The sequence below is a fragment of the Pinus tabuliformis genome, chromosome 5_1 (assembly GCF_031772625.1).
Source record: "Pinus tabuliformis cultivar Carrire ecotype Pingquan chromosome 5_1, CPIR1, whole genome shotgun sequence".
In the NCBI taxonomy this organism is placed as follows: Eukaryota; Viridiplantae; Streptophyta; class Pinopsida; order Pinales; family Pinaceae; genus Pinus; species Pinus tabuliformis.
This window is the reverse complement of record NC_142305.1, coordinates 211,303,936-211,327,251: the sequence shown is the minus strand read 5'-3', so window position 1 is coordinate 211,327,251 and position 23,316 is coordinate 211,303,936. Positions and strand designations below refer to the sequence as shown.

The 23,316-nt window shown below is 39.2% G+C and overlaps 2 protein-coding genes across 14 annotated transcripts in view; both read right to left on the bottom strand.

Annotated features, from left to right (window-relative positions):
- Positions 1 to 5,652, bottom strand: part of LOC149164151 (uncharacterized) — a 193,603-nt gene extending 187,951 nt beyond the window's left edge. Inside the window, exons 1-4 of one of the 4 annotated variants that reach the window (XM_089431960.1) lie at positions 5,496 to 5,652; positions 5,269 to 5,372; positions 1,854 to 2,070; positions 1,529 to 1,631 (exon numbers count right to left, since the gene is read on the bottom strand). In XM_089431960.1, the coding sequence (XP_089288086.1) occupies positions 1,529 to 1,631; positions 1,854 to 1,985 (235 nt within the window). In that variant the 5' untranslated portion in view covers positions 1,986 to 2,070; positions 5,269 to 5,372; positions 5,496 to 5,652. Of the gene's footprint in view, positions 1 to 1,528; positions 1,632 to 1,853; positions 2,071 to 5,268; positions 5,373 to 5,495 lie in introns of those variants that run through there. The other 3 variants (XM_089431959.1, XM_089431961.1, XM_089431958.1) reach the window with 3 other exon arrangements.
- Positions 5,653 to 17,591: 11,939 nt separating this feature from the next.
- LOC149164150 (uncharacterized) lies at positions 17,592 to 23,105 on the bottom strand. Of its 10 annotated transcripts, none has more exons than XM_089430878.1 (6): positions 22,977 to 23,105; positions 22,587 to 22,690; positions 19,163 to 19,379; positions 18,838 to 18,940; positions 17,870 to 17,944; positions 17,592 to 17,707 (listed from the first exon to the last, which is right to left on the bottom strand). In XM_089430878.1, the coding sequence occupies exons 3-6, from the start codon at positions 19,292 to 19,294 to the stop codon at positions 17,607 to 17,609; spliced, it is 411 nt and encodes a 136-aa protein (XP_089287004.1). In that variant the 5' UTR covers positions 19,295 to 19,379; positions 22,587 to 22,690; positions 22,977 to 23,105; the 3' UTR covers positions 17,592 to 17,606. The 10 variants fall into 10 exon arrangements, with proteins under 10 accessions (XP_089287004.1, XP_089287001.1, XP_089287003.1 ...); XM_089430875.1 differs by having other exon boundaries at positions 19,163 to 19,338; XM_089430877.1 differs by having other exon boundaries at positions 22,938 to 23,088.
- Between the last annotated feature and the right edge of the window lie 211 nt (positions 23,106 to 23,316).

Below are 23,316 nucleotides of genomic sequence, written 5' to 3'. Positions count from 1 at the left end.
GGGGCAGATTGTAGCTGAGGAGCTGCCGGAAGGATTATCTAGGGTTTCAACAGGGAAATTTGTCTCAAACTGAGAGGTATTACTGCCAAGGAAATTCTCTATTGGGTAGGCCAGTTTCGGCACCCAGATTGTACTCTGATATTGCTTAATAAGAAAACCCTCAGATAGTTGCACCGGTTTTCCCACATTGGGTTTTTCCGGGGACATTGATCCAAAAGTAACAGTGTCATTTGGTGTGATTGTTTCTGTTTCCATCAGTTGTTGATCTGCAATATGTTGAGCATGCACTAGTGTTTATTTTCAGTATTTACATTGTAAATAACTTGTTAAGTAACGGAACAAGTAAGTAGGAATAAATCAGATAAAGTGCATGGAGGGTTTCTAACTAAGTAGACTTAGAAACTTCAACAAGGACATTGAAGTAATTGTGCTAAGCATTAAACATACCACTGTTAACTAAAATTAACACATATCTAACACAATTTTGAGTATATTTTCTTTCTGTTAGAAATTTATTTGCAGATTTGCAACCCTGTTAAAACAGGACAGCAAGCATTATTGTTCAGCAACTTTCCTAACCAAGTACCGTATGATAAAATATTTTTCTTTTAGTTAATATATTTCAAGTACATTGATTATGTTATTTATTTGACAAATTTTATCAAGTTTTAGTGTGCTTGTAGGATGGTTTAGTTGAATACCTATTGCAGATATTTTTACATTAAGCCAGCAAGACAGCAATGTAAAACTCCTCTCTTCAACCAATTAGACCCCATTATAAGTTATTGGTCTTATAGTGGGTTGGTTGGAGTATCTCACAAGAAGCCTCCCATAGTCTTGTGATGGGAGTTGAGGCTTAACGAGTGGGCACCTAGGCCGAGGTGACAGTGGGCCTCTGTCCTATGTATGTCGACCATAGTGGATTGTACGAGCTTCAGCAATCCACTAAACAGAGCGGTAATAGGACCCCTATAATAGGGATCCTAATGTCCCCCCATCCCCACTGGATTTCCCCAAGCTTTTGGGTGCTTACACTCATCACCCATGTGTGTCTCTATAATCCTGTGTTTTCCCATCCTGTAAATTTGGTGGAACATTGGAGATAATTGCAATACGAAATAGGCGAAAAGGAACATTAAAAACAAACCAAAAAAACTGCTTCAGAGTAGTTATACTTCTAATCAAAGGCTCAGACATTATTTTTCATTTTTGGAAAAAAACATCATATTATAGGATGGAAATCCTTGCAAGTACAATCACCAGTTCATGACGAAAAGTCCACTACAAATTTAATATTTGTTTTATTTTTTTGTTGAGGGTAAGACTTTGTATTGGGGAGGGAGATCATTAGATATAAATCCCTCTCGCTACCATGCCTTGGGGAACTAAGAATCTAAGACAATGTAAACATCAAATATTAGAGTTTGCTATGCTTAAATAAGAGCAGATTTAAACACACTTTGATTTGAGCTGTCATCAACTATCCAAAACCCTTCTAATCATAGAACATAGAGCTAATAGAACTTACCAAACCACTGAGCCCACTGTGCTATCAATCGGGAAAATATATTTGTCCAAGCTAACTCTTCTTTTCTCCTCTTCTCTCTCCAATCATCTTCCTCATCATGATCCTGCAACTTGAAAATCAATGCTATACAAAAAGCCATACCTGTACACTGGTGCAATTATAACTATTGTTTATCCCTTTTAATTTATCAATTAAAATCATATGAATTGTATGCACCATAGTTAGTTTGGTATTGAAATGGCCTCTTTATGAATAAACCTGTTGAATTCATCACTGCAATTCACAAAAATAACCTACTTGATAATGTCAACTGACATGCACTTACATCCAAGAACCTTTCAGAACTGCCGCAATTATCACTATTAATAAGGGGTTCATTTAATCCCTCATGGCCTGTTGATTCAAGATACTCAAATGCCTTGCCACCAACATCTCCATGATAGATCCTCCTCCTCATGCTGCTGGCGTATGTGACTTTGAAAGATGCACTTTGCGTACAAACTTTGACATCATGAAAAACAATGGAATGAAATTTTAGAAGGCTGCAAGGCATGTCAACAAATTAAGATCTGCTTACTAAAATTTAGGTTGACGGATACATAAATAGAAATAAGCAAGCACTTTGGCATGCAATTCACAAACAACAAAAGGCTTATGCAACCTAATATTTCCCAATTTCTAACAGGTACAAAGGGGGGATTTTTGTTTTGTTTGAGATATTAGATAATACAAGCAGACAATGGCCCTTGACTTTTAGGACAATCCTGTCTTATCTGCAATCCTGTAAATGGACATACAACTTACACACCTACTAGAACGAACCTCCTCAAATCTAGAATAGTCAATCCTCCAAACGATTAAGAATTAGCAAGAGCAGGCAGATAATGCATTACCACACACTGCTAGGAATCAGAATCACCTATATGAGGCAAGCATTCTTATGTTAAGTTTCTGAAGGACAACCCTCAATGTTAGAGAAACTGATATAGTCATCTAAGGAGCACCGAAGATGTAGTCCAAGTAGTAAAGGTAGATTTCTTTCACTAGGCTTGTTAACTTCTAAGAATTTAAATTGTCCAGAGGAAGCATGTTTGCTATCAAGCCACATGGGATTTGAAAGTTGGTTGGGAAATAATAAAATTCAAGATGCAAATAATTTTGAAAACAAAATGCATGTGATCATGAACAGCCCAATGAGATATCTACTTCAAGGTACAAGCACTCATGCATGAGAATATAGTTTCAGTTCAGGAGCCTTCACCCTGGATGAGGCTAGAGTAAATCAATAATGTTTGGGCTCCCAGATAGAGGCATATATAATGCAGTTAAATGGACTCATCCAGGGAAGGAGAGAAGGAAAATTTTGAGTGAGGAACTCTTTCAGACTCCAGAGCCAAATGTCGTGGCAATCCAACAGCCTCTTAACCTTTTCAACTCCCCAGAAAGGTGTGAAGCTTAATCAGCTAAGTTTGAGTTCTTCTCTGCAATACAAGTTGAACATTTCCCTTCTTGAATCTCCAAAGTTTGTACAAGCTATCTCCAGTGTATGGGATCTTGTTCCTTGCCTACAAGCATTATTTCAATTGGATCCTTTACTGGCAAGCTGCAACACAAAGAACAATAAAGTTTCTTTGGGGTCAAGGTCACATGATTGCTCAAAATCGGTGTGCAAGGGACCATTGTCTTAGAAGTTAGAACACAGCTTAGTCAAGCTAGAAAATATATGGAGCGGAATCTTTTCAATCTTGGAAAGCAAAGCCAAGTTGGAAATTTGGAGCAACAACTCAAGTTTCGGAACAATGCAAAGCCAAAGCGGCTAGAATTAGAGCACAAAATTATTGGACAGAGAGGGCAATGATGTCACCACAATTCATTTACCATATTTGAAGCAAATAGAAGCTTCTATATGGACTTTGGCCTTTATGGATCAAAATGGAATGCAAACAAAAGAGGGGGTAGAAATCAGGTCTTCGTTTTGACGCTACTAGAAATGAAGCCAGGGAACTCATCTAGTGTGTTGTGCCAATTAAAATTACCTGGCATCAACAGTCGTTATTGACAACCCTTAGATAAGGATGACTTGTTCAGGGCCCTGCAGAACATGAACAAGGGCAAATCTCTAGGTCTAGATAGGTTGCCTTGTGAATTTTACTTGTCTTTATGGTTTGTGGTTGGTGATGATTATTTATGTGCCAAGAAGCTCTTGGATCAAAAGTTAAAACATAAGAGAGAACAAATTTATGCGGGGATTATCAACTTATGCCAAATGTGACAAAAAGTGACACAACGGTGGGTTGGAGACCTATCCCCTTGCTTTCTTTTGGTGGGAAATTGCAATCCAACGGACAGCTTCAAGCTAGAGAAGACCAGGGGCAGGATTTTTCAATCTTGAAAAGCAAAGCCAAGTTGGTGATTGGAGTAACATTTCAGTTTATGAAGAATACATACCTAAAGAGGCTAAAATCCAAGCACGGATTAAATCGGACAAAGAGGAAACGATGCCACGACAATGTACTTCCCATATTTGAATGGAAAACAAGCGTTTTAACGGACTTTGGTTCTTGAGGAACAACAACTACTGCAGACAGAAGATGGAGAAATATAAGGGATCTTCACCTTAATTGTTTGTATGCTATTAGACACGAAGCCAAGTAGCTCATCTAGCATATTCTGCCAAGTAGATTTCCCAACTATGAACGGTCTTTCTTGTCTTGCCCCTTAGATAGCGATGAACTGTTCAAGGCCCATGGCCTAGGGCAAATATCCAAGGATGGAATGGCCTGCGATTGGTGATGATTATTTAAGGATGTGCCAAGAAGCTCTTGAAATAAAACATATGGGAGAACAGCTTAACGTAGGAGCGATCAACTTTATACCAAATGTGACTAACACAGAGGTTTATTCGGGGTTGCTTCGTACTGGACAATCTCATGATGACAGGGGAAAGCATGAGGTGGGCAAGAGAAACTAGGCAAAAGGTGTTCTTCCTCGAGAGAGATTTTGACAAAGCCTGTGATAGAATTGAATTCGATTTATTCTAGATATGTTGAATCGGCTAGGTTTCGAAAGCTTCTCAATGCGGGCTGTGAGGACCCTTTTCTCAGGTCGTCAAACAGATTATGTGCTAAGGACCTTCAACGAGGCCATCCCCTTCCAAAGGTCCGGCAAGGGTACCCTTAAGCTACCTACCTGTATGGGATCGAGTAGACACACTGGAGTAGCTCCTTGAACCTGTTTATATGCAAGGACAGATTATAGGTATTTTAATTTTTTCTTCCTGGAGTTGAACAGCGACTCAATGTTCATTTTGATAATGATTCTGGTTCACCTAAGATTCTGGCTCTTTATTGAAGTAACAGGCCTTTGTTGAATAGCTTCACAAAAAATGGAAGATTATCCAGGAAAGGTATATGTACGCAGTAGGTATACAAGCACTTGGCAAAATTGAGCATAGAGAGATTCACTGACAAATGAAACATAGAGCAATGTCACTTGCATCTCACTAGTAAGACCAATTTCAAATATTTCGTTTAATATGAAAGGCGAATTCCCACTTTTACTAATGTCATAATAAATGCCATAGTAAGCCACCCAATGCAGAATTACTGAATCCCAATTAACAAACCCATCTGAATAATCCCCAATCAACATAACCATACAAATAATCCACCCGAAGCCTGGATTTCAATTTAATAGAAATTCAATACATAAGAATTGCGATGAGAGTGTCAATTATAAACCTGAATGTCGCGAAAAACAAATGGATTGATCGAACGACTTGTAGAGTCTGATTGTTACAGGCTAATAACGCTGTCTGCGAAGGTTTGTGGGATTTCTACGCCCCCTGTTAATTTAATGTAAATATAATAGTATAAGGCAATTGATTTCGATGGCCATGTAACTGAGACCATTCTCAGAATTAATAAGAAAAGCTTATGAAAACATAGAATCAAGGATTTGATCGCACCACAAATTCAGTCGAATTGCAGTAGTTTGATATTGAAGGGACACACGGACCAAATTCACAGAAAAGAGTCAAGCATGGGCCATATGCAAGCAATCACAAAATTGAGAGAAATATAGAGAAAAACCTATTTATCTTAAAATTGAGAGAGGTATAGAGAAAACACTGATTGTAATCAGTCATTCTGGCAAAGTGGAGGAGGTCAGAAGCAAGCCTTCTTTCGCAAGAGCTACCTAATTTTCGTGGAAGTGGGGACCGGAATCCCTCGGGAGTCGTGCATGTGTGGCATTTAATCTTGGCCCGTTTTGAATTGATCAAAGGTTAATTTTAAATTCGTATTTCTTTACCTCTATAATGTAATATGAAAAAGAAATGGTTAAAAGTTTGAAGTTTTTTTAATATTTTTTTCATGTCCAAATTGAATTTAAAATGGTTGAACCTCAATGATGATGTAAGAGTAAAAATATATAATACCTGAATCTAAGCAAAATATTTTTCAAAGATTTAAAATTTATAAAAATAGCTTTTTAAAACATTTATAAGGAATTTTAGAAAAATTTGTGAAATATGATTTTTTTAAAGTTGTTATGGATTATTTAATCAAGTATTTATTTATTTGATTTTTTTTTTAATACTAAAAATCGATTTTAATTAAAATATGTATACAGGAATTTGAATTATCTTTTGGAAGGTTAACTAAAATATGTAAATAGGAATTTGAATTATTTTTAATAATAAAAAATATAAGTCAGAAATATTTATTTTTTTTAAATATTATTTTTATTTAAATTTGTAATAAGTGATTTTCTTTATTAACTCAAGAGAAAGTGTATATTTATGTGTTTTTTCTTATTTTCTTGTATATGAGTAATTTTTATTTTATATTGTGATAAAAAAATATGTGAGTCGTGTTTAATTTATAGTAGTGTTATTAATTTTTCATTAATGTTTAAATTATATGGTGTCTTTAAAGTTTGGAAGGCGATCACTTTCTTAAAAGAAAAAAAATGTTGATCTTTTCATTAGAATGAAAATACCAGTACATGATATAGATTAAGGTGATTGCACTATAAACGTCATAAGAAGCCTTCACATCTATTAAAACCATCTAAAACATAAACACGCTAATCATAGGGATCTAAAACCAATATTGAAACAGAGTTGTAGAATTCCTAAAGTTCAAAAAAGCATGTTATGGAGGTTCTAATCTTGATCAATGCCCTTCCCTTAGGAGCATAACGCTATCCAGTCAATTATATACAGACAAAAAGAAAAGTAGCATAGGCTGCATAAAATATAAAACATCTTCATGAGTCTCATCCAAGTTGTTACATGCCCTATTCCTGGATTTCTCCCTTGTTGAAGATTTTGTAGTAGAAAGCACCCAGATTTGCATTGATAACTCTTTTGGAAAGGGAGTTTGCAACAGAATTTATTTCTTTGAAGATGTGTTTAACTATGATACTGGAGAAAGATACCTTCAAGTTTTCAATACAATCCATCCAGTTTGTTAGATTTGGAATACCGATTTTTTCCTTGCCATTCATCCAGTCTGTCACTACTTTTGCATCGTTTGAGATATCGGTGTGTGTCAATTCCATCCTCTTTGCAAAGTATATTAGACCCCACATAGCAATAATTTCAGTGCAAGTGTTAGTCCCATTTCCTCCGCTCCAATAGATATTTAGTTGTCTTGCTGAATCCAATAACAAAACAGCGCCACAACCACATATGTTCTGTTGTGTTGCTCCATAAAAAAAAACAGTAGGGAATACCAAGTTGTTGTGGTTCTCTACGTTCCTGTCCGGCTTGGAAACAGACTCCTAGTCGTATTCACCAAAATGAGCACAAATTTGAGACACAACCATGCCTATCTCAAGAAATCGGCCTTCAAAGATTTGGTCGTTATGAGCTCGTCATATTCCCCAAATCACAAACCAGGGAAGAGTTTTATAGGCACGGTTATTGTGTATCCACCATGAAAAACAATATGTTATTGAAGGAAAAGATTCATTATATGGAATTGTAAGGGATTGTATAACATCATACCAAATAGCATTTGCAATCGAGCATTGTAAAAATAGATGTGTGACGTCCTCCTTCGCCCCCTGCATAATAGGTAGCAGTTTGGACCATGCATCTCACGATTTATGATGTTGTCAACAGTAGGGATCTGGTTCTTCCATGTTAGCCAGCCGAATAGGATCAACTTAGTTGGAATGTTCTAGCGCCATACATTAGCATACCAACTTTTAGGAACCTCAGGGTGAATATCATAGTATATAAAAGAGTATGTCTTGACTCTCAACTACAATCAAGTTTTCATTCTTCAAGTTACCATTCCAACATAGTTTGTATTCTTTGTTGTGAACAAAAATACCAACCATCCTAAGATTGTGGGTATATCTCTCCCATGTTTCTATCATCTCATCTATGATCCCAATATTCTTCGTTGATTTCCAAACAAAGCTTGAGATCTTGTTCGACGTATCCATAATTACCTGTGATAGGAAGAAAAACCAAGAGTGTACAAAGTATTTAAATGTCTTCAGGTAAGTAGTAATTACTCATACTAGGAATAGGGTCAATGTCGATGAGGATTTGATTTCCTAAAGCAAAGGAGCAATGCATATTTTTAAAAAGCCAGGAGCTGATTTTGAGGAAACCATTCCAAATTTGTGACCCTTTTGGTGGCCTCTTATATCCAGATATGAACCATTGTGTGAATGAGATGTTCTTCATATATTTTCCTTTAATAATATCCTTCTAGATTCCCTTCGCCATTAACGCTTACCAAAAGCTCTTAATTAGCAGTGCCCAGCTAAAAATTTTAATGTCTTTGAGTCCCTAGCTCCCATATTCTTTGTTCAATGTTATTGCATTCAATCGAACGAGATCGAATGTTGTGTTTTCTTTGTTACCTACCCATAAGAATTTGGCTATGATCGATTTAATACGATTGATGATACTGCAGGGTAGTGTAAACAAATGCATCCAGTAAAACAGACATGTGTTGCAACACAAATTGAATGAGGACATCCCTGCAACTACTTGCACTACCTTTACTTCAATTTTTTTGCTTACATCTATGTAATCTTATGATTAAGGAGAATGACACACCTACCATTTCTAGCAATCACACTTGACCATGCCAACTTTAGTTTTCAAGTTAGAAACAAGAAATTAATTTCCAAGAGTTATGGAGTTTGGTACCATTAAAGATGACTTTGTAGTGATGTCGTTAATAGAAATATCTTTTTTGATATAAAATGTTTGTGCATTCCATTTGTAAATGGATATATAGATTATATAAAGGTTCCATGAGTACCATATGCATCTTTACTAAGTGATTCTTATAACTTGAAACAAATGTGATTTTTACTTCATTTTCTATTGTTTTGTGTTTTTTACTCATTCTATTGTAACCAATTCCTTGTGTTTGGATTCATTATCTATTTTAGGTAGTATATTTATTAATTCCCCATTTTTGTTAATGCACTTATATATATCACTTAACATGTGGAAGTCACGTTATTGGACTTTAAAATTTGGTTTTCATTCACTTTGACATCAAACCAATGTTTTCATTCACTTGGACATCAAATCAATGTTTTCATTAATTATAAAACCAACCTTAAATTACATCAAACTTTTGCTTAGTCAAGTTGTTGTTTGTAGTGATTTATCAATGACTTGTAGTCGACAATTCACAAGCATCTTAGTTGCAATGTCTCGGTGAAAATCACATTCTTTACGAAGTTAATTTCTTTGATAGAAAAAGCCATTATTTCCACCAAAGCATGTAGCTTTTCTTGAGTTAGAACTCATATATGTTAGTTGTAGGTATGGGATTAGAGATCTAAATAGTGAACCTTCTGGAAGGGACATGAAGAGCAGTTGATAAGGTGTAGCTTGTAATGGTTAGAGCACGTTAATGAGAAGTCATTAATCCCTTAGAGTTGTATAGAACATCCTATGTAAGAGGTGCACTTTTATTCCCATTTGAAGAGGAAGGTTTTTTGGAGCCATTTTTTCTTAACTATTGTTTTTCTCATTTGAGTTCGCTTGAGATTAAGGAACATTGTTTTTTGCAATCCATAGCAAAATACCCATTGTCGTAACATTTTGTTGACAAAATGTTACAATTAAAAATTTGGCCTTAACTCATTAACCTTGTCTTCTAAGCCATTTTCTAACTAAGTCTCAATCCACATTTCAAATAAAACTTTAAAAAAAAAAAAAAAAAAATCAAAAGAAATAAATAAATCAAATATATATATGAATGATTAATATTAATTGGCAACTTTAGGACCACGGGATGGAGCAGTTTTCGGCAGATAGGGTTGCGAGCGAACGACAGATCAGCACCAGCGTCGGGAGGCTACATTCGCTGTCCGACATGGAAGACCTATAGGAAACGGATCTCGTGGATTTCTCCGAGGATCCGTTGGAAGGTCAAGTCGTTTTCACTAACCCTATCTCTGCCCCCCCGGGTTTCGTTCCTCCGCTTTCTGATATCTCTGATGCCCAGAATATCCTCCCGGTCATCTCCTTGCCGAATCCCTTTTCAACCGGTCTGGTAGCCCCGCCGCTCTCTTCTGGCACAACTTCTTTTCTTGCCTCTCATCTGCTAGATCCCGCTGATTTGGATCAGATCCCATCTCCGCCTCCTGATCCACAGACTGCACCTGAGGTTCCTCGGACAAACCCCTCTCCAAATTTTGGGGCAAAACCCTCAGGCGCATTCAGCACCCCGATTGTAAACCCTAAACCCTCTGGACCACCTCCACCCGGGGTCACAAACCCCCTATCCGAGCATCCGTCGGCCCCTCGATCCAAGAAGCAGAGGTCAAATTGCGTTAGGGCAATTTCGAAAGATACCACGGTTATCTTCGGTGACTCCCCGGATTTTGAAGCAACCATGGCTCTAGCTCGCACAATGTTGGTAGGGCACGTGCGGGGGCGTTCCTACACGGTGGACAGATTGATGCGCTGGGTGAAAGAAATTTGGGGAGTACTCCTCACACAGGTGCCGGAGGTTGAGGTTCTACCTCGTGGGTGGTTCTCCCTCCAATTCGCAAACGAAGAACACACAAATGCGGTCCTCGAAAGATACTGGCATATTGAAACTGCTCCTGTACTTCTGAAGAGATGGAGTCTGTTATTCGATCCTGAGCATGAGCAAATTGCTGCAGGGCCTTTATGGGTCCGATTACCAGGGCTCCCTACACAATATTGGAACGAAGAATCATTCAAAAAGATCGGCAATGCACTTGGGACATATCTGGATCATGATCGTGGATACCTTGATACCCGGAGGAAGACTGTAGCTCGCATTCTGGTGCATCTGGACACCAGAGAAGGATTGGAGGAAAGAATTACATTGCAATGGGGTAAGCTCAGGCGTTATCAGATGCTGGATTACGAAGGAGTACCCTTTCGGTGCAATCGATGCCACCAAGTGGGGCATCTCTACAAGGATTGCCCATTAACAAGCGACCAGACAGCACTCCAAAACAATCCCCCATAGCATCCAGGCGGACTTCCCCGATAGTTCCTCAGCGATCGAAAGGTTTTTCCGTTTCCAATGGAGCTCAGGTGTATTCAGAGATGAATTCCCTCGAGGTGCCATCGCCTCCACTGACTCGGGCTCGGGCAGCTGCTGCAGCCGCACAAGCTTCGGGTACATGTTCTAACTCTCCCCTTATCTCTATTGCACAATCTTCTCATTATATTTCCTCTGCATCATGTTCCATGGCTTACTGCAATATTCCCTCGCCCCTTCCTCTTCCTTCTATCGCCCCTCCCACTCTGCCATTCATCATGTCTCCGCCCCCGTCTCCGTCCTCTGAGACCCCTGTTAATAAGATTACCCAGCACCCATACTCCCTCCGCCCTCGGACCTCCCTCCCAGAATCCTCTACAAACCATATGGGTTTAGGCATTGTACCCTCGGGCGTGAGCTCCACTTCTACTAAAGGAAGGAAATCAGATTTAAACAAAGCCATCAAAAGAGCTGGCGCAGAAGTTGCATCAGGTCGACAATCGACCATTGTTGGGGCCCTTAGAGCTAATCCCCCGAAAAGGGGTCCTCCATGAAGTGCCTCTCCTTCAATTGTAGGGGTTTGGCTAGCTCCCCCAAAAAACTAGCCCTCAAACGACTTTTTGAGGTCGAATCCCCTGATATCATCCTCCTGCAAGAAACCCTAGGTCATGCGGAATCCATCTCCCTCTCTCTACAAAATATCTCGTCCAGATGGAAGTTCATAGCTATGGATGCCATCGACAGATCAGGAGGACTGGCGATTGGATACAACCCCAAATCCATAAGACTGGATTCCTCTTGGGGGGGTCAGGGTTTCCTAGGGGCTGACATATTCTCTTTGGACTTAGGCCTCCCCCTCCGCATCATCAACATTTATGGCCCCTGCCAACAGAGAGAAAACTTCTGGAGGATGCTTCTCAGCAGGAACCTGATGAATCTGGATCGTATCATTCTGGGGGGGGATATGAACTTTTCCTTGGGGTTTCGTGAAACATGGGGATCTCGGGCGCAAGTTGATACTATCACTGCATTCATGAGGAATTTGCTGGAGCAGCATGACCTTGTTGACATTCCCATGCAGAACCCCCTACCAACATGGAGGAACAGGCGAGTTGGGGAAGCGGCTTTGGCTCGCAGATTGGATCGATTTCTGATAAAAGGGCCGCTGATTCACCAACTACACCACTTCAAGCAATGGGTGGGATCTGGGGGCATCTCTGATCACTCCCCAATTCTAATGGAAATTAAGGGACCCCTACCTAAGCCAAAAGCTCCTTACAAGTTTAATCATCTCTGGCTTCAGGATCCTAGCTTCTCTAAACTGGTCTCAGACTTTTGGCATTCTCATCCTATAGATAGAGAAGCATTGATGGCTAGGGGATTTGTTAAAAATCTGACTGAGCTCAAGCATTTAGTGATTGAGTGGGCCAAGGCAAAAAAGGCCAGAGAAGAGGAGCAGCTCATCAAGATTGAAGAAGACCTAAACTCCCTTCTGGATGAGAGAAGTCTGGGGTTCATCTCCGAGGATAGCAAGACTCAACTTATTGAATTGGAGAAGGAAAAGCAAAATATCCTAAAACTCCGGGAGGAATCGCTCAGACTGAGAAGCAGGGCATTATGGCTGAAGGCGAGGGATGAAAACTCTAGATTCTTCCATAATTTTGCCAAAGGAAGGAAGGTATCCAATACCATTTGGGACCTTCCTCTTCCTGATGGGGGAGTGGCAGATACCTTCAATAAATTATCTCAACTTGGAACAGCACACTTCAGAGGGATTTTCAAGAGCCCTGCTGGGACCAATCTTGCTGAGATTATCAATGTGGCATCACACTTTCCCAGGTTTGTAAACAACGAGGATGCTGAAGCTCTTACAGACCCTGTTTCCATGGAAGAGCTCGAAAGTACGATCAAATGGTTCCAGAAGGAAAAGAGCCCGGGACCTGACGGATGGACTATTGAGTTTTACATTGCCTTCTTTGACATCTTAGGAGGTGATATCCTAAAGGTGGTAGAGGAAAGCAGAATTTCGGGACAAATCTACCATGCGATCAACTCCACTTTCATCGCCCTCATCCCCAAGTCTGACTCTCCCTCTTCATTTGATGACTTCCGCCCCATCTCCCTGTGTAATGTCCTATACAAAATCATATCTAAGATTATTGCCAACAGGATCAGGCCAATCCTGTCCAAGCATATTGCCCCCCAGCAATTTGCTTTCTTAGAAGACAGACAAATTCATGAAGCCATTGGATCTGCATAGGAAGCCATACATTCTATTTGGAATAAACGTCTGAAAAGCATTCTCCTTAAAATCGACCTCTCCAAGGCTTTTGACAGAGTCAGCTGGCTCTATATCAAGATGATTCTCATACATTTGGGCTTCCCTCATCCCCTCATCAATTGGATCATGGCTTGTATAACATCCCCCACTTACAGTATCCTGATAAATGGTGCAGCCTCCCATTTCTTCCATTCTGAGCGAGGTCTAAGACAAGGTTGTCCTTTATCCCCACTTCTTTTTCTCCTGGTAATGGAAGCCTTGAGTCGACTGATCATCTCGGCCAAAAGGGAAGGAACTATCAGGGGCCTGAAAATATCAGAGGACTGCTTCATTACTCACCTGCTGTTTGTAGATGATGTTCTCATCTTACTCGATGGCAGTATACAAGACACTTCGACATTCAACAGGATTCTAAAGCTATTTGCACATGCCACTGGAATGGAGGTTAACCGAACCAAATCTTCTATCACTTTGGTAAATACCTCGGTCAATGAATCATATGCTGCTCGCCAAGCATTCCCTTACTCCACACAGCCCTTGGACAGGGGATTAAAATATCTGGGTTACTGGCTAAAGCCCACCACACAGAAGGTGGCGGATTGGACCTGGCTGATTACCAAAGTGGAAAAAAGGATTACTTGTTGGAGCTTCAGATATCTATCCAGAGCGGGAAGACTTACCTTGATCAAATCTGTACTAGAAGCCACACCAGTTTTCTGGATGGCCCTCGCCTGGATTCCCCGGAACATCCTATCTAAACTCAAGCAGCTCTGCTCCAGATACCTCTGGGCTGGCAACAAAGAAAAGCGCACATTTGCCTGGATCGGATGGAAAGCGATTGCCCTGCCCAAGAAATGGGGAGGCTGGGGTTTGAAGGATCTACCTTCCTTTGCTAGTGCGCTGGCTGCCAAGATGGGATGGGCACTGCTCACCTCTCAAAGTTTATGGTCAAACATTACATATCATAAGTACATTTGGCCTCTCAACATCTTGGATTGGGCGAGGCTCCCAACTTGGAACAAGACAGGCATTTCCTCAATCTGGAAAGCCCTCCTTCATTCTCTCCCTCTGATCAGGAACAACATAGTATGGAGAATAAGAAACGGAAGCAGAGTCCGCATTGGATTAGATCCTTGGAGCGGCTGTGGAGGGAGACACAGGCTCCCACAAGAACTGGTGCAATATCTATCTGCCCAAGGAATTAAAGTCATCTCACAAATCGCGGACCAAGAGCAAACTGACCTTTTCCATCAGGCTTGGAAGAATGCCGCTCAACTCAACCTCCCACAGAGATGGCACGATGCATGGAGTGAATACTGTGCGGCCCTGATGGAATCTCATGTCAGAATATCTGAGGGATCGAATGAAATCATTTGGCACCTGGCGGATAGTGGGAGGTATACACCAAAAGAGGGATACGTTCACATCATATGGCAGAGAAAACCCGAAGTACTTGAACGATGGTGGCATAGCTTATGGAAGCTATCTGCTTCCCCTCGCTCAAAATTATTCACTTGGTGCGTTCTCAGAAACAGGGTACCCACGGGTGAGCATCTCATGCGAAGAGCACAATTCGGACCGTCGAGATGCGCTCTGTGCAAGAGTGCCAGTGAATCCACAGAGCACCTCTTCCTGCACTGTAACGTTGTACTACAAATATGGATCAACATAAAACAGGTTATAAAATACACGAGAGAATGGAGAGGAATCGACCTTATTAATGCATGGATTGATTGGGGCAACAGTCATAAAGGCACTAAATTTGTAAACCTGCCTATTATCATAAATTGGTCCATCTGGAAAGCAAGGAACCAACTGATTTTCGAAGAGAAGGCCATACAATGGCCACTTATTGAAGCCCGGATCATATGTGCATACAACGAATTACCTGATCCGCCTCCACCAAAATCCCGCAAACCAAACCCTCCCCCCTCCATTGATCGGGGCACTCCTTGGGCTTATTTCGACGGGGCTGCCAATGTCCAAAGCAGCGGGGGTGGGTTCATATTGCACAAATCTGAAAATCACTCCTACTTCATCAAGGCTGGTTTGGGGGCCGGGACCAACAACTTCGCTGAACTTATATCTCTTCGACATCTGCTTCATTTTGCTTTAAGTCATCAATGTAACAGCATAAACATCTTCGGGGATTCACAGATCATTATAAATTGGTTCAACAGTATCACTACATGTCACATTCACTCACTCAATAACATACTTGATGAAGTACTACAGTTCAAGACAGCTTTTAATCACATCTCCGTTTCTCATATCTACAGGGAACACAACCAGGATGCTGATAAACTTTCCAAGGAGGCCACGTTGATGGAGAAAGGACATTGGGAGATAACCGAGATTTTGGATCAACAAGAACAAAAGTTTTACCATCGCCCATATATAGACCCACAATATCCTACTGTGGGTCTGCATGAGATTTAATCTCAAAACAGCAGAATGTCAGCAGCAGTACACAGAACTGTGTTTTTTGTAAATTTTTGTAAACAGATGGATGCCATAAGGCATCAACTCTTTGAACTATACCGACCATACAGCAATATATTGCAACAGCAGATATATGTATTTATTTTGTAAATGTACAGAGATACCAATGAACAATTGGCATATGCGGCATGCATCTACATATGTAACCTTTCATCTTTAATGAAAAGTTTACGGATTTTTCCAGTGGAAAAAAAGATTAATATTAATTTAAGTGAAGAAATTAATGAGAGGTAATAATTATATTTATTAGATTTAAAATTAAAAATCAATTAAATAAAAATATATAATAAAAAAACAAAATCAAAAATAAACGTAGTGGACCACAAATTTTTGTACCCCACCAAAATTTATGGAAGAATAAAATATTATTTTACTTAAACCTTATGCAACAAAACAACGTATGCCAAGTTGCCAACCCCGATGTTTTGAAAACCGTAGGGGACTCCGCTATTCATAAGAAAATGACCCTGTCCTATTTTTTAACCCTTTATTATTAGTCCCTGCGTGGGACTATTAGCGTTCGATCAGGCATTGACCAGGTATTAGTTCTTCGGTTGACCATAAATTTCGAGTGTTTAAACAATTTTAACCAAAGTTTTTCGCTGACGATTTGGCTTCAAAAAGTTTTAACCAAACTTTCGATTTCACCCTCTTATTGCAAGCGTCTCTTGCCCCGATGTGATTTTATTGCGGGCAAGTTATTTTATCCTAAGTTTTTTGTTGCCCATTTCCACCAGGCTACTCCAAGTGGACTTGTCTCAGATCCCAAGATGGGACACTTGTAAACATCTCCACTCTTGATTTAATTTAAGGTTGAATCTGACGTTCTTCACTTGTCTCGAACGATTTAGCTAACCACCCACCCGTTTGCCCGAAAAATCTGTCATTTGCACTCCTCCCCGCCGGTGAGATGGCTCTGCAAACCACGGCGTCTTTGGACCAGGCATAGCAGGTGACTCTTGATTTTTCACTGGTAGTGTTACTGCTCCTTGCTGTAAGAGGGTTCAGAGTGATTAAGGTATTTTTCGAAGATCGTTGAGGCTAACCTCTCGTCTTCTTCGTAGATAATCTAAATCTGGAAGTGCTCATGGAGAATCCCATTCTAGAATTCAGTTCTGCACCAACACAATGCCTGAAGCATGTTAACCCACTTTTAGGTTGCTTTGTTGTTGCCGATTTCATGGGTTCTGGGTGAATTGTTCTGAGCCTTTATCGGTTTTGTTGGCAGGTATCCAATTGCAACCTTCAACATGAACAGGTAACATCGTGTCTCTATTTTCTCTAATTTCAATACTTATTGGAAACTGGTTGTCCTTGGCCTAATCCTGCTTGGCTTCTGGTGCAGGTTAAGTTCCCTAGCTTCCTCGTCATTCTATTTTGGTTGCAGTCGTGGCTAATGTGGAGGGTTAACAGAACTAATTGGTTGATCCTAAGCTCCTCTTTGCTTCCAGGTTTCTCCTATTCGTTATGTTTCTGGGTTTTACTTATTCATCCTCAAAGTTTTTGTATATAGTCAAGGAAAAACTCAGAGTTGTTGATTTGTTTAGTCATATATAGATTTACGCATACAAGTCTTGTCTGTAGGAATTAGATAATTTGAACCATGGATCCAATCTAGGAAATACAAAACAAACGACCTGTAATTCCCATACATATACAATTTCCAATTATTTCATTTAAATGCAGTCTGGTAGTGTCGTCCATAATCCACTTGTAATTCCTAGATATATACAATTTCCAATTACTTCATTTAAATGCAGTCAGATATATACAATTTCCAATTACTTCATTTAAATGCAGTCAGATATATACAATTTCCAATTACTTCATTTAAATGCAGTCTGGTAGTGTCGTCCATAATTTCCAAAGTACATGTTAGCTCATTTGCTGCACGTAGAACACAACCCAGTCAGCAATATATTGCAATCCAATCTAGGAAAGGAGTTGTCTTTAAAGAAACTTTTTGATCTGGGAAATACAAAACAATTTGATCTAGGAAATACAAAACAAACCACTATTGCTGAAAATTTATCTTTGTCAGATATATACAATTTCCAATTACTTCATTTAAATGCAGTCTGGTAGTGTCGTCCATAATTTCCAAAGTACATGTTAGCTCATTTGCTGCACGTAGAACACAACCCAGTCAGCAATATATTGCAATCCAATCTAGGAAAGGAGTTGTCTTTAAAGAAACTTTTTGATCTAGGAAATACAAAACAAACCACTATTGCTGAAAATTTATGTTTAACCACTATTGCTGAAAACTTATATTTGCGGATAACCTTTTATTTGCATGATATCTTTAGAGCAATGATATCTTTAGAGCTGTGTCACCATCTGTGCTAACATTTGCTGCACGTAGAACACAACCCAGTCAGCAATATATTGCAATCCAATCTAGGAAAGGAGTTGTCTTTAAAGAAACTTTTTGATCTAGGAAATACAAAACAATTTGATCTAGGAAATACAAAACAAACCACTATTGCTGAAAATTTATGTTTAACCACTATTGCTGAAAACTTATATTTGCCGATAACCTTTTATTTGCATGATATCTTTAGAGCAATGATATCTTTAGAGCTGTGTCACCATCTGTGGATGTGCATTAATCCTTGCAACAGATAGCAGGTGTTAATCCTTATTGGGCAGGTATACCTTAATCATCTAATTGAGATCTCAACAGTATCACTACATGTCACATTCACTCACTCAATTATAGGAAGGAAATCCTTGCAAGTACAATCACCAGTTCATGACGAAAAGTCCACTACAAATTTAATATTTGTTTTATTTTTTTGTTGAGGGTAAGACTTTGTATTGGGGAGGGAGATCATTAGATATAAATCCCTCTCGCTACCATGCCTTGGGGAACTAAGAATCTAAGACAATGTAAACATCAAATATTAGAGTTTGCTATGCTTAAATAAGAGCAGATTTAAACACACTTTGATTTGAGCTGTCATCAACTATCCAAAACCCTTCTAATCATAGAACATAGAGCTAATAGAACTTACCAAACCACTGAGCCCACTGTGCTATCAATCGGGAAAATATATTTGTCCAAGCTAACTCTTCTTTTCTCCTCTTCTCTCTCCAATCATCTTCCTCATCATGATCCTGCAACTTGAAAATCAATGCTATACAAAAAGCCATACCTGTACACTGGTGCAATTATAACTATTGTTTATCCCTTTTAATTTATCAATTAAAATCATATGAATTGTATGCACCATAGTTAGTTTGGTATTGAAATGGCCTCTTTATGAATAAACCTGTTGAATTCATCACTGCAATTCACAAAAATAACCTACTTGATAATGTCAACTGACATGCACTTACATCCAAGAACCTTTCAGAACTGCCGCAATTATCACTATTAATAAGGGGTTCATTTAATCCCTCATGGCCTGTTGATTCAAGATACTCAAATGCCTTGCCACCAACATCTCCATGATAGATCCTCCTCCTCATGCTGCTGGCGTATGTGACTTTGAAAGATGCACTTTGCGTACAAACTTTGACATCATGAAAAACAATGGAATGAAATTTTAGAAGGCTGCAAGGCATGTCAACAAATTAAGATCTGCTTACTAAAATTTAGGTTGACGGATACATAAATAGAAATAAGCAAGCACTTTGGCATGCAATTCACAAACAACAAAAGGCTTATGCAACCTAATATTTCCCAATTTCTAACAGGTACAAAGGGGGGATTTTTGTTTTGTTTGAGATATTAGATAATACAAGCAGACAATGGCCCTTGACTTTTAGGACAATCCTGTCTTATCTGCAATCCTGTAAATGGACATACAACTTACACACCTACTAGAACGAACCTCCTCAAATCTAGAATAGTCAATCCTCCAAACGATTAAGAATTAGCAAGAGCAGGCAGATAATGCATTACCACACACTGCTAGGAATCAGAATCACCTATATGAGGCAAGCATTCTTATGTTAAGTTTCTGAAGGACAACCCTCAATGTTAGAGAAACTGATATAGTCATCTAAGGAGCACCGAAGATGTAGTCCAAGTAGTAAAGGTAGATTTCTTTCACTAGGCTTGTTAACTTCTAAGAATTTAAATTGTCCAGAGGAAGCATGTTTGCTATCAAGCCACATGGGATTTGAAAGTTGGTTGGGAAATAATAAAATTCAAGATGCAAATAATTTTGAAAACAAAATGCATGTGATCATGAACAGCCCAATGAGATATCTACTTCAAGGTACAAGCACTCATGCATGAGAATATAGTTTCAGTTCAGGAGCCTTCACCCTGGATGAGGCTAGAGTAAATCAATAATGTTTGGGCTCCCAGATAGAGGCATATATAATGCAGTTAAATGGACTCATCCAGGGAAGGAGAGAAGGAAAATTTTGAGTGAGGAACTCTTTCAGACTCCAGAGCCAAATGTCATGGCAATCCAACAGCCTCTTAACCTTTTCAACTCCCCAGAAAGGTGTGAAGCTTAATCAGCTAAGTTTGAGTTCTTCTCTGCAATACAAGTTGAACATTTCCCTTCTTGAATCTCCAAAGTTTGTACAAGCTATCTCCAGTGTATGGGATCTTGTTCCTTGCCTACAAGCATTATTTCAATTGGATCCTTTACTGGCAAGCTGCAACACAAAGAACAATAAAGTTTCTTTGGGGTCAAGGTCACATGATTGCTCAAAATCGGTGTGCAAGGGACCATTGTCTTAGAAGTTAGAACACAGCTTAGTCAAGCTAGAAAATATATGGAGCGGAATCTTTTCAATCTTGGAAAGCAAAGCCAAGTTGGAAATTTGGAGCAACAACTCAAGTTTCGGAACAATGCAAAGCCAAAGCGGCTAGAATTAGAGCACAAAATTATTGGACAGAGAGGGCAATGATGTCACCACAATTCATTTACCATATTTGAAGCAAATAGAAGCTTCTATATGGACTTTGGCCTTTATGGATCAAAATGGAATGCAAACAAAAGAGGGGGTAGAAATCAGGTCTTCGTTTTGACGCTACTAGAAATGAAGCCAGGGAACTCATCTAGTGTGTTGTGCCAATTAAAATTACCTGGCATCAACAGTCGTTATTGACAACCCTTAGATAAGGATGACTTGTTCAGGGCCCTGCAGAACATGAACAAGGGCAAATCTCTAGGTCTAGATAGGTTGCCTTGTGAATTTTACTTGTCTTTATGGTTTGTGGTTGGTGATGATTATTTATGTGCCAAGAAGCTCTTGGATCAAAAGTTAAAACATAAGAGAGAACAAATTTATGCGGGGATTATCAACTTATGCCAAATGTGACAAAAAGTGACACAACGGTGGGTTGGAGACCTATCCCCTTGCTTTCTTTTGGTGGGAAATTGCAATCCAACGGACAGCTTCAAGCTAGAGAAGACCAGGGGCAGGATTTTTCAATCTTGAAAAGCAAAGCCAAGTTGGTGATTGGAGTAACATTTCAGTTTATGAAGAATACATACCTAAAGAGGCTAAAATCCAAGCACGGATTAAATCGGACAAAGAGGGAAACGATGCCACGACAATGTACTTCCCATATTTGAATGGAAAACAAGCGTTTTAACGGACTTTGGTTCTTGAGGAACAACAACTACTGCAGACAGAAGATGGAGAAATATAAGGGATCTTCACCTTAATTGTTTGTATGCTATTAGACACGAAGCCAAGTAGCTCATCTAGCATATTCTGCCAAGTAGATTTCCCAACTATGAACGGTCTTTCTTGTCTTGCCCCTTAGATAGCGATGAACTGTTCAAGGCCCTGCATGGCATGGCCTAGGGCAAATATCCAAGGATGGAATGGCCTGCGATTGGTGATGATTATTTAAGGATGTGCCAAGAAGCTCTTGAAATAAAACATATGGGAGAACAGCTTAACGTAGGAGCGATCAACTTTATACCAAATGTGACTAACACAGAGGTTTATTCGGGGTTGCTTCGTACTGGACAATCTCATGATGACAGGGGAAAGCATGAGGTGGGCAAGAGAAACTAGGCAAAAGGTGTTCTTCCTCGAGAGAGATTTTGACAAAGCCTGTGATAGAATTGAATTCGATTTATTCTAGATATGTTGAATCGGCTAGGTTTCGAAAGCTTCTCAATGCGGGCTGTGAGGACCCTTTTCTCAGGTCGTCAAACAGATTATGTGCTAAGGACCTTCAACGAGGCCATCCCCTTCCAAAGGTCCGGCAAGGGTACCCTTAAGCTACCTACCTGTATGGGATCGAGTAGACACACTGGAGTAGCTCCTTGAACCTGTTTATATGCAAGGACAGATTATAGGTATTTTAATTTTTTCTTCCTGGAGTTGAACAGCGACTCAATGTTCATTTTGATAATGATTCTGGTTCACCTAAGATTCTGGCTCTTTATTGAAGTAACAGGCCTTTGTTGAATAGCTTCACAAAAACTGGAAGATTATCCAGGAAAGGTATATGTACGCAGTAGGTATACAAGCACTTGGCAAAATTGAGCATAGAGAGATTCACTGACAAATGAAACATAGAGCAATGTCACTTGCATCTCACTAGTAAGACCAATTTCAAATATTTCGTTTAATATGAAAGGCGAATTCCCACTTTTACTAATGTCATAATAAATGCCATAGTAAGCCACCCAATGCAGAATTACTGAATCCCAATTAACAAACCCATCTGAATAATCCCCAATCAACATAACCATACAAATAATCCACCCGAAGCCTGGATTTCAATTTAATAGAAATTCAATACATAAGAATTGCGATGAGAGTGTCAATTATAAACCTGAATGTCGCGAAAAACAAATGGATTGATCGAACGACTTGTAGAGTCTGATTGTTACAGGCTAATAACGCTGTCTGCGAAGGTTTGTGGGATTTCTACGCCTCCTGTTAATTTAATGTAAATATAATAGTATAAGGCAATTGATTTCGATGGCCATGTAACTGAGACCATTCTCAGAATTAATAAGAAAAGCTTATGAAAACATAGAATCAAGGATTTGATCGCACCACAAATTCAGTCGAATTGCAGTAGTTTGATATTGAAGGGACACACGGACCAAATTCACAGAAAAGAGTCAAGCATGGGCCATATGCAAGCAATCACAAAATTGAGAGAAATATAGAGAAAAACCTATTTATCTTAAAATTGAGAGAGGTATAGAGAAAACACTGATTGTAATCAGTCATTCTGGCAAAGTGGAGGAGGTCAGAAGCAAGCCTTCTTTCGCAAGAGCTACCTAATTTTCGTGGAAGTGGGGACCGGAATCCCTCGGGAGTCGTGCATGTGTGGCATTTAATCTTGGCCCGTTTTGAATTGATCAAAGGTTAATTTTAAATTCGTATTTCTTTACCTCTATAATGTAATATGAAAAAGAAATGGTTAAAAGTTTGAAGTTTTTTTAATATTTTTTTCATGTTCAAATTGAATTTAAAATGGTTGAACCTCAATGATGATGTAAGAGTAAAAATATATAATACCTGAATCTAAGCAAAATATTTTTCAAACATTT